Below are 19,776 nucleotides of genomic sequence, written 5' to 3' on the forward strand. Positions count from 1 at the left end.
ATTTTGCCGCGCTCGCCATCTGCCGATTATTTGCGATTCGGTCGATTAAAGATTAAACCGGGTTTAAGTATCCAACTAGTTTCTAAAGATTTAAAAGGTCGTTTTTATCCCAGTTTTTTTGTCACTTTCCCTTATATATTGCGGTTGCGCCCCTATAAATCATTATTTTTAATGATAATCGTGCAGGGGATTAGAAGGTGTCATCAATCACCCCCCTTAAAATTAAAATTTGGAAGCCTGACTGGCAACTTGAAATATTTTTCAAGAAGGGACTGAATGTGGCTATCTAATATGGCCTTCCTTTTTAAATACCTTAAACTTTTTTTTAGTTTTTTTTCGGATTTTCAGTAACAAGGAAAACAAAAATAATTTGCCCATAATAATAAGAAAAAGGTAACACAAGTTTATTAAGAAACTTTATTTTTGATAATGGTCTATTTCATTGCAAACTTTTGCAATAAAAACTTATTTTCTTTCATCAGTTTTGCTGTGTTTCTCTGGTTCACCTTCTCCATCTAAAATATTTTATATTTGTGGCATAGTATTATAGACAGATTTCCGCGGATATTAAAATGAAAAATTATAAAATTAAAACCAGTTTCGTTAGCTCCGAGGGGCAGAAGTCCTGGGCTAACAAAACTGGTATTAATTTCAGGATATTTATTTTAATTATCGTGAAAATTGTCTTCAAACCGATACATATTTTTATCAGTAGATATTAATCGGTTTCGAAGCCATACTGGAATAAATTTTACATCGAGCACAGACATTTACCAGCGGTTTTGAGAAGGGTTGAAAAAATGGTAGGCCTTACCATTTTTAATTCTTAGGGGGACGTTGAAATTCCCCTATTCCGCACACCTCTAGTTGACCTAGTGATCTTTAGGGATAAGACATGGGACGAGATATTGTTATATATCCCCAATGGTGATAAACAAAATCATTTTGTAGATTATTCTTTAGATTAAAAATATTGGTAAACTACTATTAAAAAATCAATATTAATAAAAGTACTCAAAGTTTTTGAGCCAATGAATAAGATAACGTGGCTATAAAACTTTGTGTACACTTGTATTCTTAAGTCAAATGCCAAAAATCTATGAACTTTAAAGTCCAAAAGGTAAAAAGGTGGAACGTATAGATTTTGATCGCATAAAATTTTAACTAATAAAAGAAGGCCTACACATTAATAAACAAGGATGACAACATCCATAAGAGCGAAGCTCTGAAACGGTATGACAAACGGACATTAACACTTGTATAATGTCAGAACTGAATAATCAGAATGCGAATGTATAAGAGTCAAAGCAAAATTGTAAGTAAATTTGTTGAAAAACTGCTTGATACAGGATAATGTTTATGGACATACTTACATTTTTAGGACTTGATTATAGAGTTGCTTCGCTTATAAAATTGTACTTTGTTGTCCCAGGAATCAGTATACCAAAAATCAGACCAATCGGATAATTAGGTCACATATAAACTTGTTGTTAAAAATGTAAAAAAATCAACATGTTTAAAATGGACGTACGGACATTCTGGTAATGATTATAGAGTTGCTACGCTTTCTAACTCGTACCTAACTATTACAGGAATCACTATGCAAAATTTGAAATCGATAGGACAATTCTAACATGCCTTAATTAACGAAAAAGCTATTTAAAAAAGTAAAAAAATCAATATGTTAAAAATGGACGTACGGACATTTTGGTAATGATTATAGAGTTGCTACGCTTTCTAAATCGTACCTAACTTCTAAAGGAATCACCATGCAAAATTTGAAATCGATAGGACAATTCTAACATGTCTAAATTAACGAAAAAAGCTATCCGTTACGGACGTACGGACGGACGGACGGACCGACCCTAATTATAGAAAAGCTTCGCTTTTAAAAAATGTAGTTATATCGCAGTGCACATAAATGTGCGAAAAAGACTTATTTCGTGCATTTTTTCTTCAGTGAAGCTTTCCCTGTGCATTATTGGATCTTTACTATTACAGATTATTTGTAGGCCTTCTTAAGCCGTTTAACACGGTGTGTTTGCATGCCATGTGCATTTAGCCGTTTGGCAGCTAGCAGCCTTATAAATTCATAAATTTTTTGAGTTTCAAGATTTGTTCTAAAATATGAAACCTGTTGAATTTGAGATTGTAGTGAAGTAATCATCTTCTCCAGGTATTGTCTTTGATTTATAATATCTTCTATTGGATTTCCCTCGTCATGGTACAGCATTTTTGATTTCTCAGAACTGAACTAAAATTTGAAGGAAAAAATCCATTAAAATTTGGTGTATAAAATAGCTTGAATTAGTAAATAAGAATAAGTATCAAAAAAGGGGCGTAAAATAGGTAACGCTCCCTTTAATTCCTAACGAGCACAAAAACCTACTCACCTCTTATTTTTAAAATATTTAAAAACTATTTTCTTCTCTTGGCATAACCCCTTTTGAAAATAAGTAGTGATGGGGGGGAGGGATGTGCTCGACTAGGTACTTTGAGGGAAACCACCAAACATGTTTTGAATACAGATAGACAAATCTATTAATATTCCTATATTGATATTCAGAACTTGCATTATAGCTGTATAGAAACTGATTAGCACATAAAAAAACCAATTGTCTCAATAAATATTATGGGACCCAAATAATCTTATTTAAAAAAAAACATTAACATTTTAATGCTTATTTTATGTTTATCTAGCCTAAGTAATGTTTATGACGGCATTAATAGGACACCGCAAGTTAGAACTACCCGCAGTAGCTATATAATAGTTATTTTAAAAGATGAAAATAAAGGGGGGGGGGATAGTGTCGCTTTGATGGTCGAAGGATTATTCTAAATAATCATGTCTGACTGTTGGAAATTTTTATTTAACAGATATGAGTCATATTCTGAATCATATCTTTATTCTGTTTTAATAAATAGATAAATACCTTTTTACAGAATTCTGACACACTTTCTTTCAACTTCTTTGGATCCTGTATAGAAAAAAAATTTAAATAATTTTTTTTCTAGATGACCTGTCTCTAGTGGGATGAGGACTTATAAGGCCCTGCCCTCCGCTAAATAGCCTACAACCTGTAATTGACCAAATATATAATTATTTCTAGGTTTAGTCTAAAGCAAGAAAAATCATCTTTCATTTATCTATCATTGAACCGCGATAGTAGAGTGTTTAAAAGGTTATGTTGAGGTTGTTGGAAACTCTTTAAAAAAGACTGAAAATATCCAAAGGGATCTAAGCTTTTAAAAATAATTTAAAAAAGAAATTTACCTGTAAATTAGACTTCAATGACTGAATTTCCTTCATAAGCTTGCTGATTTGATTTTGAAGTCCCAGAACTTTTTTCCTCTCCATTAGCAACTCTGTCGTGGCTGTATTCAATTTTACCTTAATTCATAAATAGATAATCTTTTAAAAACAAAAGCTTTTAGGTTATGGCTCAGAAACCGATTAATTTCCGCTGGATTAAAACCAGTTCTAAGCCATATTTAAAAAAAACAATAACGTATTATTTACAGTTTTCGAAGAAAAATGAAACAAAATAATAGAATTAATTATGTTGGACCGGGCTTAAGGCTCTTTATGGCAAAAAAAACAAGAATTAATTCTATAATTTTTCATTTTACTTACCGCAAAAACATGTCTGTAATACGACGCGATTAATATAAGTTAACTACAATATTAGGGAGAAGCTAAATTTTATTCTACTTAAATTTTGGGTAAATTAAAATATTTTTGGTTTTAAATAATATTTTCATCATTAAAGGTTTATATTTCATTATAGTATATACATGAATTTATAATTGATTTACCATAGATATTAAAATATACACTTTAATATTAAATCAATGTTTAGCTGTATTTTCAGTAGAGATGCTACTTAATACTAGGGTCAAAATAAATCTGAGCAAATCTAGTAGATTAACCATGTCTTTCTTGCATTTGAAGATGATAAAAGTTTGAATACATTTATTAAAATTAAGCTATCTATATAACAATAATGTCTTGTTCGGTGATTTATTTACAAAACCTTCCAAAACTTATCTGTTTTATTTATCTATCAAGCAAATTTAAACATTAATTGAATAAAGAAATCTAGCTTTTGGCTGTGCTACTAATGTATATAATAACCCTTGTTATATTTTAAAGAGGAATTGCCAGGCAAGGAGGGATTTGACATTGGGCTGTTTATTAAACTTGTCTACAAACTTTTAAAATAATGTTTTCTTATTCGTTGGCTCTAACATTGGGAACTTTTATTTAATTTTTATTGGTTAGTTAATTAAGTTGAGTGTCCAAACGTTTCAACCACTAAAAGTAATATACAAAAGGAATAACTTTGTGTATCATCATTGAGGATGTACATCAATTTATCAGCTATTGTCTTATCTCTTTAGATCTCTGGGATTTGCTCTTAATGTACTATGTATGCATTTTTAAAAAATTTAAACTTTTCTCTCAATGATTGCCATGGAAATTATTGCAAAAACCATAACAATGTATTAATAAGAATAAAGGAGCTCTAATATATAAACCAAATTATAAAATAATTAGCAAGCTAAATTATTTGTTTTTCTTAAGGATAACAGTCAAAGTTAAAATAAAAATATGAGCAAAACTTAGATCAGATTTTCATTAGTTTTAAACGCGGTTATTCACTAAAATGAGTTATTTAAGCAAACAAAATTTAGCATAAATGGATATTTAAATCCCAAGGTATTAAATGATCGAGCGTTAGCGTTTGTTTGCTTAAATAACATTCTATTGCAACAAAAAGGTGATGTTAGCAAATAATTTCTTGAATAAAATCATAAAACGTTTTTTCATTTAATTTTCATTTTTTTCACTGTTGTGTTTTTATTTGACATTAAAAATAAAAATCATAAAAAATCTTTCAAATCAAAGAGAAAAAATCTTTGAATTATTGGTCAATTTAAGTTCAAAGATTTTTTTATTGTAAAAAGTTAATTTTTTAAAAATATTTTAGAAAAAAAAATCTTCTAACAAAAAAAAATTATCATAATCCAATATGGCGTCAATACATGTAAAATAATATTTTCAAAACAAAAAATTAAAACTTGAATATCTTTTTTCACAGATTGAATTTCAAAAATCGGTCTGACAGTTTTTCCAAAGTCAGTATGATCTATCAAATGAAAAAGGTTTGAAACTGATAGAACATTTCTTTATACTAAAACATATTTTTTCTCCCGTTTTTTCCCACACTTCCAAAAAATGAAATTCAATGAAAATTAAATGGTTCTCACGTTAAAAAAATTTTCTCACGGGTCCAAAAAATGAATTTAAATGAAAATCATATGTACCATTTAAATCAAAATAAATGGTTCCCACATTCTAAAAATTTTCCCACGCTTGACATTCTTGAAAAATGCTAAATAAATGGACATATAAACAAACCCAATATCGCATTTTTTGCAATGGAATGTATAAATCAAAAAGATTTTTAAAACCAGGTAATAATTAGCTTTAGTAATCTGCATTGAAAAGTTTTTTTTTGCCTTTGTAAGTTTTAGACTTGTTTACACTTTTAGTAAATTAGTGTCTTTCATCAAGAATAAGGATAAATGGAGAATTTTTTATCCATATTATTCTACAAAATTCTGGATTTTCTGCATATCTCACCAGGATCAATTTAGATACTTGATGTCATAATTCATTTAAATAAATAAAACTAAAAAGCATTAACATATGTAAATATGCTTTAAAATATTTTTAAAAGCGAAGCTTTTCTATAATTAGGGTCGGTCCGTCCGTCCGTACGTCCGTCCGTAACGGATAGCTTTTTTCATTAATTTAGGCAAGTTATAATTGTCCTATCGATTTCAAACTTTGCATGATGATTCCTGCAGTAGTTAGGTACGATTTAGAAAGCGTAGCAACTCTATTATCATTACCAAAATGTCCGTACGTCCGTTTTAAACATGTTGATTTTTTAACTTTTTTAACAACAAATTTTTATATGATATAATTATCCGATTGATCTGATTTTTTGTATACTAATTCCTGGGACAACAAAGTACATTATCATAAGCGAAGCAACTTTATAATTAAGTCCTAAAAATGTAAGTATGTCCATAAACATTATTCTGTATCAAGCAGTTTTTCAACAAATTTACTTACATTTTTGCATCAACTCTCATACATTTATATTCTAATTATTCAGTTTTGACACTATTCAAGTGTTAATGTCCGTTTGTCCTACCGTTTCAGCGCTTCGCTTTTATGGATGTTGTCATCCTTGTTTGTATGAGGTTAAATTTAAAACTTTGTTCAGCATTTTTTTGTTACCTTCAATGCTTTCACGTTAAATGCCCCTTTCTTATTTCAAGTTGTACAATTACTTTAATACTTAAGTGTTATTTTGAGTTTATTCAGTAATCTAATTTTTAAAATCTGTCTCATTAATTATAAAGTTTCAATATATTTCTTGCAGACATTCTTAGATAAATGAATTTTAAATCATCGTGTTCACCTTAATTATGCGGGCTCTAGCCTTCAATCCTATAATTTTCATTTTCGTTTCTATGGAAAATCCATGGACAAGGGACCAGGATTCTGACAAACATTTCTAAGTGAAAATTTCCCTACAACCCACTTCCTCCCCCCTTTTCTTATCCCCTTCCCTTTAGTTACAGCATAAAAACAAGTTTTACGCCAACATTGCACCACTAAAATATCCAAATTTTCAGAATTTCAAATGAAACTAATTTGAAATCACGGCTCTTGGAAAACCATACTTTTTATTTGCTTTAAATTCATCTTTTAAATCAAGTTAAAAAAACGACTTTGAAGCCAAAACTGTCCTTGCATGTTATCTAAAAGATGCCGAAATTATTAATTTTTTGAAAACCTACTTTTGTATCAGCTATTTGTACATCATTTTCCTGTTGGGTTTTCACCACGTTGGTCAGTTCAACCTCCATGGCCAGGATCTGCTGCTTCATCTCATTTATTTTGGTATCCTACAATAAAATTATTCGTCTGTCTCGGGTTGGTCAAGTGTGTACAGAATCATCATAAGTATCCATAATAATTCTTTAATTTTATCATAACACTAGCAGCTGGGCCTCCAGAATCTAGGGGTTCCGTATTCAAAGAGGCAAAACATAGACCAATACCATCCCGGGACCATGTGAAGCTCCTTTGAAGATTTGAACTTAATCAGTTTAGTAGTTATTAATGTAAAGCTACAGACAATAAACCTTACTACTGTACATAATAGAATTTGACTTGAAAAAAAAACCTTTGGTAATATCTCTTCCTCGAGTAGAGAAATCTTATGATTGAGAACAAATTTGTATTTCTCAATGTTCCTGACACTTGCTTTCAGTTCTGAAATATCCTTCTCCTTTGTCTGAATAATGTCATCGCGGGCTTTTATCTCTTTCTTCAGCTCAATCTAAAAATAAATATGGGAATTTCTTGGTTTTAGAAGAAAAATGCAAAAATATTATTTTTTTAGAACACCTTGTATATTTAAAAATCAAAAAACTTACACAAACATTAAAAAAGCTTTTTAACGGAAAATTATTAAAACTCATTTTTAATATTCAAATATTTTTTAAAAGCTTTTTTATCATGAAATATTTTACCAGGTAAAATTACTAATATTAACACAAATACATCATTTTTATTTTTATATTTGTTTTCATCTAAGCTCTAGTTCAGATTAAAAAGGAAAATAAAATATTACAATATATTATTGAAGGTTTATTATTATTAATAGGATCAGAAAAAATGAGAGATAAACGAAGCTTTTCTATGATTTGAGTCTGTCAGTCCGTTCGTAGGTCTTCAACGGGTACCTCTTACTTGAACTATCAATTTTAAACTTGGCGTAAAGGTTCCTCTTTCACTTAATTTCGCTTTAGATGGCGTAGCAACTCTCTATAATCACCATCAGAAAGTCCGTAAGGCCAGTTGAAATATGTTGATTTTGTACCTTTATGACAACAATCCTTTATATGATATAAAAATTCTATTTATCTGACACTACAGGAGTAAATGTTCGTTTTACCTACCAACTGATTTTAGATCTTTGCTTTTATGGATCTTGTCATTCTTGTGTTTTTTTTTGTGTGTGATAAAGTGAAACTCGCCGTGGGCCAATATAACAATGTTCACCATCTTCCCCCTTCTTTAAACCATCCCCTCCTCTCCTGCTGAATGGACGAATTGACAAATAAATTTTGTCCATGTTAGCAACCTAAATTGACGAAAATGTTCCTCCTGTCATAATATCCACTTATATTTTATATCCTTTTTACCTTATCCTTTTCAAGTGAGTTAATCTTGGTCTCTAGCTTGGCTACATCGATGGACAATAGCTTGATATTGTCCTTCTGTTCTCCTAGGTCTCGCTGGGCTGATGAAAATTTCTTCTTCAAGATTCCAAGTTCTCCACGAACCCTAAAGGAAGTGACAGCGTTTTAGTAAAGCAATTACTTAAACTCAGGGACAATAGACAGTGATTCTGAAAATTTCACCGTAGCCCACTTCCCTCGTACCTACTTCCCTTTAGTTACAGTACAAAAAATGATTTACACCAACTGGAGTACCACAAAATATCCAAATTTTCAGCAATGATTTTCAAATGAAATTTATTTGCTGAATCACATCCCCTGCTTTAACTAAAGTCTGACTGTACGTCAATCTGTCATTGAAAAGGTTATTTTGCCAAAAAAAAAAATGATATAAATCCTCAAATTACCTGATATTATTTTCTCTTTCTTTTCTCAGTTCTTCTTCATAAATTGTTTTCAGCTCAAGAATTTCCTAAAAATAAATCAAGATTATTATTTCAGAAACTCTTGACTCAAATTAATCAATTAGTGTTATATTATATCAACATATTTTATTTTCTATCATTTTCCTCATAGAATTTATTACAATTTTTATAAAATATGCAAATGTTTCAAAATTAGAGCCAAAAATCCAAATAAGTTTTAGGTGTAGATTTAATAAAGTTTTTTTCTATAAAGAGTATTTAGGATTTTATTTTGGTTTCAATTAAATTTTAGTTTAAATAAAGGGGGGCGCTGTCGAGGTGGTTATTTTTTTCCAGGGACGGTTTCTCTTGGGTGGTTGGAGGTATCCTAGGCCTATGAGAAGCTTTACTGTACATGAGAATCATATCGGTTCAGCGGTTAGCGAGTTCCTACGGACTTCTATTAATTTTAATGAAGGAAAGGCCCTTTCAACATAAATTTTCTTTGTTTAGAAGCTAATATCAGAATGATGCCAACCGCAGGAGAATAAGCACAGTTTTAGAAGGAATTCCAGAAAAAAAATAAAAACGATTTGTCAAAAAAAATTTTTCCTACAAATTTTCCATATCTTGACTTAATGATTCTTAGATAACAACCCTTTAACTTGTTATCTAATTATTGTATAATCATCTATATGTTGTTAAGTTTGATGAGTCATGCTCTTAATTTATCAATTTTATCAATAAGCTTTCTAGATAAACGTGTATAAACAAATATTATTTGCAATTTTAGAAAATTTATTGAAATTTCCACTTCTTCTTAAAATTGTAAAAAAAAATAAAAAAAACTATAAAGATATCACAAAAAGCAAGTAAGCTCTGCCATCTATTCATGTCTGTAGAATGTAGATGTAATCAAACTATGGCAATGGATGTATTATTACTCAGGTCTTACACCAGATTTTTATCTTCTCTAATAAAGTAAAACAGCCGTTTCAAATAACAAATCCACTCCCTTTACCCTACATCCTCCACTCCTAATTGGCCAATAAGGGAGTTTCATGTTAGCAAACTAATTTGACGACAATTTTCTATATTTATATATTTCTTGTTGTTACCTTATCGGCGTCCTCTTCTGTTTGTTTGAGTATTTCTTCGATAGCTTTCACTTGTTCATCACCAGCTCTCTCTTTGTCTGATATCTTCTGCTCATACTCCTAATTAGTAAAGGTATAAATAGTTTCCCTTGTTCATCACCAGCTCTCTCCTTGTCTGCTATCTTCTGCTCATACTCCTAATTAGTAAAGGTATAAATAGTTTCACTAGTTCATAACCAGCTCTCTCCTTGTCTGCTATCTTCTCCTCATACTCCTAATTAGTAAAGGTATAAATAGTTTCACTTGTTCATCACCAGCTCTCTCCTTGTCTGCTATCTTCTGCTCATACTCCTAATTAGTAAAGGTATAAATAGTTTCACTAGTTCATAACCAGCTCTCTCCTTGTCTGCTATCTTCTCCTCATACTCCTAATTAGTAAAGGTATAAATAGTTTCACTTGTTCATCACCAGCTCTCTCCTTGTCTGCTATCTTCTGCTCATACTCCTAATTAGTAAAGGTATAAATAGTTTCACTAGTTCATAACCAGCTCTCTCCTTGTCTGCTATCTTCTCCTCATACTTCTAATTAGTAAAGGTATAAATAGTTTCACTTGTTCATCACCAGCTCTCTCCTTGTCTGCTATCTTCTGCTCATACTCCTAATTAGTAAAGGTATAAATAGTTTCACTAGTTCATAACCAGCTCTCTCCTTGTCTGCTATCTTCTGCTCATACTCCTAATTAGTAAAGGTATAAATAGTTTCACTTGTTCATCACCAGCTCTCTCCTTGTCTGCTATCTTCTGCTCATACTCCTAATTAGTAAAGGTATAAATAGTTTCACTAGTTCATCACCAGCTCTCTCCTTGTCTGCTATCTTCTGCTCATACTCCTAATTAGTAAAGGTATAAATAGTTTCACTTGTTCATCACCAGCTCTCTCCTTGTCTGCTATCTTCTGCTCATACTCCTAATTAGTAAAGGTATAAATAGTTTCACTAGTTCATCACCAGCTCTCTCCTTGTCTGCTATCTTCTCCTCATACTCCTAATTAGTAAAGGTATAAATAGTTTCACTAGTTCATCACCAGCTCTCTCCTTGTCTGCTATCTTCTGCTCATACTCCTAATTAGTAAAGGTATAAATAGTTTCACTAGTTCATCACCAGCTCTCTCCTTGTCTGCTATCTTCTCCTCATACTCCTAATTAGTAAAGGTATAAATAGTTTCACTAGTTCATCACCAGCTCTCTCCTTGTCTGCTATCTTCTGCTCATACTCCTAATTAGTAAAGGTATAAATAGTTTCACTTGTTCATCACCAGCTCTCTCCTTGTCTGCTATCTTCTCCTCATACTCCTAATTAGTAAAGGTATAAATATATTTCATAGTTCATCACCAGCTTTCTCCTTGTCTGCTATCTTCTGTTCATACTCCTAATTAGTAAAGGTATAAATAGTTTCACTAGTTCATCACCAGCTCTCTCCTTGTCTGCTATCTTCTCCTCATACTCCTAATTAGTAAAGGTATAAATAGTTTTACTAGTTCATAACCAGCTCTCTCCTTGTCTGCTATCTTCTGTTCATACTCCTAATTAGTAAAGGTATAAATAGTTTCACTTGTTCATCACCAGCTCTCTCCTTGTCTGCTATCTTCTGTTCATACTCCTAATTAGTAAAGGTATAAATAGTTTCACTTGTTCATCACCAGCTCTCTCCTTGTCTGCTATCTTCTCCTCATACTCCTATGTGGTAAAGATGTAAATGAAAATATGTTTTTTTTTGCAAATCAAGGCTTATCATATTAATGTTAGGTAGGACAACTTTAAATAATAAGATAGATATTAAATAGTTTAGTTTAAAATGTGTTGAGTTATTCAAGGTTTATCATATTTACATTAGGTTGGAACCACGCAGCTGTTTGTCCTCTTGTGTCGTACTGTTTATGGGTATAATTCCATGGAACCTGCAAAACAATCAAAATTTTACCTGGATCTGTTTTTTGTATTGTGACTTTGTATTTTCAACTTTAGTTAAAATTTCTTCCTCCAAGTTATTAATATTAGTTTTCATTGTGTCCTCCAGGTTGTGATATGATTCCTTCAACTCGGAATACTATAAACAAAATTTTGATTAAACTTGGGCAGGGAGGGAGGGGACATTGGACTGTCTATTACACTAGTCCCCAAAGTGTATGATAACGTTTTTTTTTATTCGTTAATCTTATCCCTTTAGATACCTGACTACAGGGTGTCTCGTATTAATTGAATTTGAATCCGTATCCATGTAACTCTAACCACTCTAAGCTACAGCCGCTAAATGTTTCTTCTTTTAGAAAAGAAATTTACTAGTACTACATTGCATTGTATTACAGACAGTTCTCTGGAGACAGTAGAATAAAAAAATGTATATTATTAAGTTTACCGCAGTGGCAACAAAACAGGGGAGAAGTTAAATGATTTTTATTTTTATTGTTGAAAATTGTCTGTAATATGATACTATATATAATAATAGTAGCCTCTAGGGAAACATGAGGGGGGCGGTTAAAAAATAGTTAAAAACCTTCCCTGGACCTATAAGAAGCTTCATGGTTAAGGAGAACCATATCGGTTCAGCGGTTAGCGAGATCCTTCGCTACAGACAAATTTATATAATAGGATATATGTTATCTAAGTAAGGTTCAGAACCCATACTAGAATAGTTATTTATCGCATCGTATTATAGAAACTTTCCGCAAATAAAAATGAAAAATTGTAATATCAAAACAAGTTTTGTTATAGGCCAAAGATCCGGTCCAACAAAAAAGTTATTCATTTTATAAAAATTATTTTAATATTCGTGGTATACATGATTTTTCCCTATGGCTGAGAACTGTTTTTATCCAGTGGATATTAATCGGATTCGGAGCAATACTGTAAAAGTTTCTAACCTTATCATACTCAACAGTCAGCTTGGATTTGTACAGATCCTCCAGCTCCAGAATTTTCTTGGCTTGGTCAGCATCAAACTTCTCCATGTTGTTCTGATGATTCCGTTTCAGTAAATCAACTTCAGACTAAACATAATAGTTATTTATCACATCGTGTAATAGACAGCTTTCCGCGGATATTAAACTAGAAAAGAGTAAAACCAGTTTTGTAAGACCTGAAGGGCCGAATGCCCGGGCTTATTAAACTGGTTGAATTTTATAATTTTAATGATAATATTTGTGGAAAATTGTCTGTAATACGATGCTAAACATTATTTTTTCAGTATGGTTCTAATCCAGCGGATGTTGATCGGTTTGAAAGCCATGCTTGAAATAAACTTTACTTGCCTGAAGTCTTGTAATGACATTATTTAATTGTTCTTTTTCTGCTTTAGTCTTTCTTGTTGTTTCTTTTATTATCTCAGCATTCTGATTATCTTTTAGTCTAAAGTAATAAACATTTACAATATAAGACCAATTCAAATATACATTAATGGAAGTAGAATATTCCTAGATATTATTACAGGTGAAAAATTGTCGTAAATTTAGGCCCCTTTTTCTTTTGTCATTTATTGGTCCGTATGTTTATCCAGTAGGAGGGGGTTAAAGGGCGAGTTCATGGGATGGATGGTTGATTTAGCCCGCTACAATTTTACTTTATTAGAAGACATGGTAATCTGGTGTAAGATCCAAGTAATAATACATCCATTTATACATTTAAGGAATGTGGATTTTTTAGGAATTTTTTAGGAGGTGTAAACCTTGAGGTGACGTAAAAAGTTCTTCACGATATTTTAACCCAGATGGGTGTTGACACCCACCAGATGCCCACAAGTTTTGTTAGCCTCACTTATACAGATGTTTTTTTACTTGTATTTCTTATTCTTAATATATGATTACTGTACAAGTAAAAAACAACATTTTAAACTAAATAGCTTATTTAATTTAAATATTTTCTCAAATTTAAAATCCGCAATAAAAAAGTGTACAAATTAATGATAACTTTTTTGTCTTGGACAGACAGACGGACAAATTAAAGTCGTGTTTTTAGACTTTTAGAGTAGCTGCGTTACTTAAAAAATATATATATAACCTAAGTTGGTATGTGCATTCAGTTTTAGATTCATCCACTTTTTGTTTCAACTCTTCAATCAAACTATTCTTCTTTTCAAGTTCTGTCTTTGTTATCAAGATTTCTTTTGCAAAATTGTATGAAAGAGCCTTTTGATTCTCCTGAAATATACATGAATATATAGATTTTTAGGTACATCATAGAGGTACATTTAGAATTTAGGGATCATGGTTAGAGAACGAAGTAGTGGGTTTCGTCATATTTTCACAGTAATTATTTTTGTTTTGTCATAAATATGCTTCACATTATACAGGGAAGAATTATACTAGATGATTTTAAAAAAAAGCCTTTAAAAGCTGGTAGTATTCAAAAGGCTATGTTCATTTATTAATGTGACCGGAAAAATGCATTGACTATTTTGATATAGTCATCACCCAAAGCACAGTTACCTCGCGGTGCATATATTACGTAAACAATACATTCTCCACACAAGTAGAATATTACCCATCTACTACATGAGTGAATAAAGGAGGGCTAATGTAACATATTGTTAATTTTTACCTTTGGTAGTTTCCAAACACAGAAAGAACCATCTTTGCTTCCTGTTGCAACTACATCATTTGTACATGAGATCTAAATTTAAACAAAGATGACATCATCCATAGGTAACGAAGCACAGACAAATCACGAAATGGATTAAAGGACAGAGAAGATGTTCAGGTTTCATAACAAAGGAAAGAAAAGATTGGAATATTTAAAAACTAAAAGAAAATCACGGAACCTTTAAAAAATATTAGCTGAGAAAATTATATACTAAATAAATAGAATTTATGACTGTCTGTATTTATGCATCTGATAAGCAGTTTGAGCAATCTTTACACAATTTTCAGGGAAGTTTTGTATGGGTCTGGGAAAGATTTTGGGCTAGAGGTTTATTGAAAAATACCAATATCATGTGTTGAAGCCAGAAAATTTATTTAAAAATGCAATATTTACCCTGATAAAATTGACAGCAGAGCCGTGAATCTTCCATTCTTTCCAATCAGCCGGCAAACTTAAAATATAATGGATAAATAATTAAGTGGATAAATATTATAAATTAACAGGGAGAGAGAGGACATTGGACTGTTAATTATCTGGTATTCAAAGTTTTCTAAATATGTTCTCTTATTACTAAAGTTTGGGTACTTTTTTATCAAGATTGGTTGCTGTCTAAACTTTTCAACCAATAATTCTAGAAAAGAGGTAATTTTGTTAATCACCATTGGGGATTGACATTATTTAACGTCCTATATATTATCTCTTAATGTCCTTTTCAACATAAGTTTTATTGCTATAGTCTGAAATAAATTTTTTAAATCACATTCAATATGTAATAATACAATTTTTAAGGAATCCACTCATAAAACATTTAATTTTCAGAATTTAAATCAATAAGCAAAACACCTAATTCGTTTAGAATAGGTAATATTTTCTCTCCAGTTTGAATTTAATTAAAAGTACCTTAATGGATATTTGAAAAGGAGAATAGTTCCCGTAGTTGTACCAGCCACGAGAATTTTCCCGTCATTTGACAGAGCAATGGCCGACAGGGTTATACAGTGGAGATCCAGCTCCTGAAAAAAAATTATGAGGGAAACAGCTCATAGTGCCTAATAAAAAATGACGTCATACAATACAAACGACCAACGATAGGCTAGTATACATTTTAATTGACCAATGGTAAAATGTATACTGACATATCACTGGTCATTTAAATTTAAGGACATAATTTTTTATTAGGCACTATAAGCTGCTTCCTTATAAGGATTGGCATCCCATAAAAAACTCAGAAAAGAAAGGAACATTAGACTGAAAATTTTACTTGTTTCAAAGTTTTATAAATATGTTCTCTCATTAGTTGGCTTAAAACTTTAGGGACTTGAAATGACCCCTTTTAGGATTGTACTAACGTTTTCACTAAGATTTATCGTCCATTGTTTTATCCCTTATGATTCATGAAAAAAATTGTTTACATATAATAAAATAATTTTTGAAAAAACTAAAGAATAATTTTGGTTGTGGTCGTTTTGGAAGATACAAATAAAGGACAGGCCTTGAATTGAAAAACTTTTGTCTATAAGTCCAGTGTCCATCATTGATCCTTTACCACATCCCATTTTAAGCTACATCTGCGGATAATATACTGTAATTAATTGATAATACCTGTATAATTTGTGATCTAGCAACTTCTTTCAGTGTACTAAAATAATAACAAAATACATACATATATTAATAAATGCATATTTGCAAAAATAATACTTTGATTTTAAATATTATGGTTTTTGATGCGTTCTCTTTTCCCTCACCTACTGCCTGACTCACTGGGTCTCTCAGAAATATCTTGATATTGAATATATAAAGGGTGTATGTATATAGAAAGCTCTTTACATGCTCCATCAAAAACTCTAAACATTATGGGTTCTATCTACAAGTTTTCAATTACATAGGACGGTTTGTTCTTTTTTAAATTCCTTGTAGAGCAAAATTCTGAGGAATGAGAAACTGTCCCAATTTTGTATAACTTTAGCGGAACAAGTTCCAATTACGTCATATTTTTCTTTCCCGAAAAAGGGAGGGGGGGAAGAAAATCTCTTCAAAAGAGATGGGGAAAACCCCCTTTTCTCCCATCTCTTTTTTCTTCCCCCTTCCCTTTTTTTTCCCCCTTCTCTTTTTCGGGAAAGAAAAATATGACGTAATTGGAACTTGTTCCGCTAAAGTTATACAAAATTGGGACAGTTTCTCATTCCTCAAAATTCTCCACAAGAGCTAGGATTAAAAATGTAGTGCTCAGGGGATGCAAGTATATTAAAAGTTCAATATTGCTTCTTCTTACAATTATTGCTTGAGAATGAATTGGATTTTTTTTTGACCAAAACTGTACAGTTTATATTAAAAAGTAAAGTGATTTGCTTCAATTTTTAATATTAATTAAATTACTTGTGTAAGAAATAGAAAATGGTTCCCATAAAACTATTTTTTTTAGGCATTCCTTTTTTATGATAAATTGCTCCTGTTCAATGTACGATAGTACATTGAAAATTTTGTTAATAGAATTAATGCAAAAATATCAAATTTATTTAGAATTTGCAAATTTTGTTGCATAAACACTAAATGTTAAAATTTTAAATAATTTTAAAAGTGTATCATATGGTTTTATTAATTATGTTAAAATATGGCATCACAATGTATATAGAATATACGTGGATATTATGAAAATGTAAATTTAGGTTGCTATCATGGACATTTATTGGTTAGTTCGTTTATCCAGTAGAAGGGGATGGGGCAGACCGTTTTTTTAGGCAGATTAGTTTTCTTTCATTAGAGTACATGATAATCTGGTGTAAGATTCAGGTAATGATAAATCAATTGGCATCTTACGGCCACGCCACGTGAAAATGGAGTTATGTAATTGTACAGATATATTCAAAATACAGATAAATTAGGAAATCAAATTTGTCTGTTTAAATATGGACTGTTCACTATACTGATAAATTCCTATTGGTCAGGGGAATCCGCAAAAAAATAGATAAACTAAGATAAATACAGATAAATACTGATGGACATTAACCAAGATAAAAGTCAAAGTTTTTGAAAATGGATTTCTAAAACAATGATAAGTATTCTTATACCTACTCCCTCCCTCGCCTACAGTAAGGTTTGTGAATGGACAAGATCTCACAGACAGACAGACAGACAATCAACTACTTGGTATAATATTATAATTACCTATCTGTACCAACAGCAAATGTGTGTTTACCATCAGGAGTAACAGTAAGGTCTGTGAATGGATATCATCTCACAGACAGACAGACAACTACTTGGTATATAAATATTATATTTACCTATCTGTACCAACAGCAAATGTGTGAGTACCATCAGGAGTAACAGTAAGGTCTGTGAATGGATATCATCACACAGACAGACAGACAACTACTTGGTATATAAATATTATATTTACCTATCTGTACCAACAGCAAATGTGTGAGTACCATCAGGAGTAACAGTAAGGTCTGTGAATGGATATCATCACACAGACAGACAGACAACTACTTGGTATATAAATATTATTATTACCTATCTGTACCAACAGCAAATGTGTGAGTACCATCAGGAGTAACAGTAAGGTCTGTGAATGGACAGGATCTCACAGACTGACAGACAGACAGACAAACAACTACTTGGTATATAAATTAGGGTTGGGCCGGATATCCGGTGTGGCCGGATATCCGGCCATTTTCAATATCCAGCCGGATACCGGATATTGAAACTATCCTGCCGGATATCCGGCTCTATAATTTTTTATACTTTACACCAAAAATCTCTGCTTTTTAAAATCTTAAATGGCTATAATTTTCTTACTATTGAAGCTAGAAGAACATTTTTCTGAATAAGTTTAACTTTATGTAAATTTATATAGGATTTCTAAAGAAATTTTTTTTTTACTACTTTAATATCTGGGTATTTGGCCGGTTATCCGGCCGGATATCCGGTAATTTGGCCGGATAACCGGATATTTGACGGATATTTGCCGGATATTCGGCGTTGGCCGGATATCCGGCCGGTTACCGGATATCCGGCATTTGAAATCAGCCGGATATCCGGTATCCGGCCAAAAAAGTATCCGGCCCAACCCTAATATAAATATTATAATTACCTATCTGTACCAACAGCAAATGTGTGAGTACTATCAGGAGTAACAGTAAGGTCTGTGAATGGATATCATCTCACAGACAGACATACAACTACTTGGTATAATATTACAATTACCTATCTGTACCAACAGCAAATGTATGTGTACCATAAGGAGTTACAGTAAGGTCTGTGAATGGACATAATCTCACAGACAGACAGACAACTACTTGGTATATAAATATTATATTTACCTATCTGTACCAACAGGAAATGTGTGAGTACCATCAGGAGTAACAGTAAGGTCTGTGAATGGACAGGATCACACAGACAGACAGACAACTACTTGGTATATAAATATTATTATTACCTATCTGTACCAACAGCAAATGTGTGAATACCATCAGGAGTCACAGTAAGGTCTGTGAAAGGACAGGATCTAACAGACAGACAGACAGACAACTACTTGCTACATAAATATTATAATTACCTATCTGTACCAACAGCAAATGTATGAGTACCATCAGGAGTAACAGTAAGGTCAGTGAATGGACAGGATCTAACAACCAACTCATTCATTCTCTCTCCTAACACATTTGAAGATATACATGTTTAAAATGAAGCTAAGAATTTGTTACTAAATGTTTGATGAAGGATTAAAAATTTGTAAAAGCAATGAGTGGGGATGAATGGACTGAATATACGTGGCAATATTGACAGTCAATTTAGTGCTAATACGGAACTCATTTATTGGTCAGTTCGTTCACTCAGTAGGTTGGGAGGGGGTATGTATGGGGTAAAGGGGATATAGAGGAAGGGGGTTGTTCTTTTAGCCTGCTGCATGTTTCACTTTATTAGAGAACATGAAAATCTGGTGTATTATCCGAGCAATAATAAATCCATTACCCGAAGCAATATTCCATTCATAGATGGATCCATTGAGAGCACAGGACACCAGCTTCAGATCATCCAGCGTCCAATATACACAGTTGATCTCACCCTGTAGCCAAATATTTCAATCAAGTTTACCCAAGTTTATGAGTGCATTAAATATACGTTTTTTTTATTTCGATATTATTGGTGTGTAATAATTATTTGCATTAAAAAGCAACAATTTGTTTTAATCTAGTAATATTTCTTTATTACAGGTTTTATTGAACTTAAATGAACAGATGAAAAGTAACAACTAAATTCAAATTTTGAGACTGAGAGTAGATTAAGCTGGGTTGGGCAAAGGTCAAACT

The 19,776-nt window shown here is 31.6% G+C and overlaps 1 protein-coding gene across 1 annotated transcript; it reads right to left on the reverse strand.

The window, feature by feature from the left end:
- Window positions 1-383: 383 nt before the first annotated feature.
- On the reverse strand, window positions 384-19,529 carry LOC145315379 (cilia- and flagella-associated protein 57-like). The gene is made up of 19 exons (XM_080155363.1): window positions 19,439-19,529; window positions 19,023-19,119; window positions 16,067-16,103; window positions 15,365-15,477; window positions 14,858-14,915; window positions 14,423-14,494; window positions 13,883-14,022; window positions 13,138-13,234; window positions 12,751-12,876; window positions 11,811-11,936; window positions 9,851-9,949; window positions 8,736-8,800; window positions 8,293-8,434; window positions 7,269-7,424; window positions 6,880-6,987; window positions 3,275-3,391; window positions 2,934-2,978; window positions 2,135-2,254; window positions 384-515 (listed from the first exon to the last, which is right to left on the reverse strand). The coding sequence occupies exons 2-19, from the start codon at window positions 19,109-19,111 to the stop codon at window positions 435-437; spliced, it is 1,791 nt and encodes a 596-aa protein (XP_080011489.1). The 5' UTR covers window positions 19,112-19,119; window positions 19,439-19,529; the 3' UTR covers window positions 384-434.
- Between the last annotated feature and the right edge of the window lie 247 nt (window positions 19,530-19,776).

Source organism: Acartia tonsa, chromosome 4 (genome assembly GCF_053477335.1).
Source record: "Acartia tonsa isolate MP-2025a chromosome 4, ASM5347733v1, whole genome shotgun sequence".
NCBI lineage: Eukaryota > Metazoa > Arthropoda > Copepoda > Calanoida > Acartiidae > Acartia > Acartia tonsa.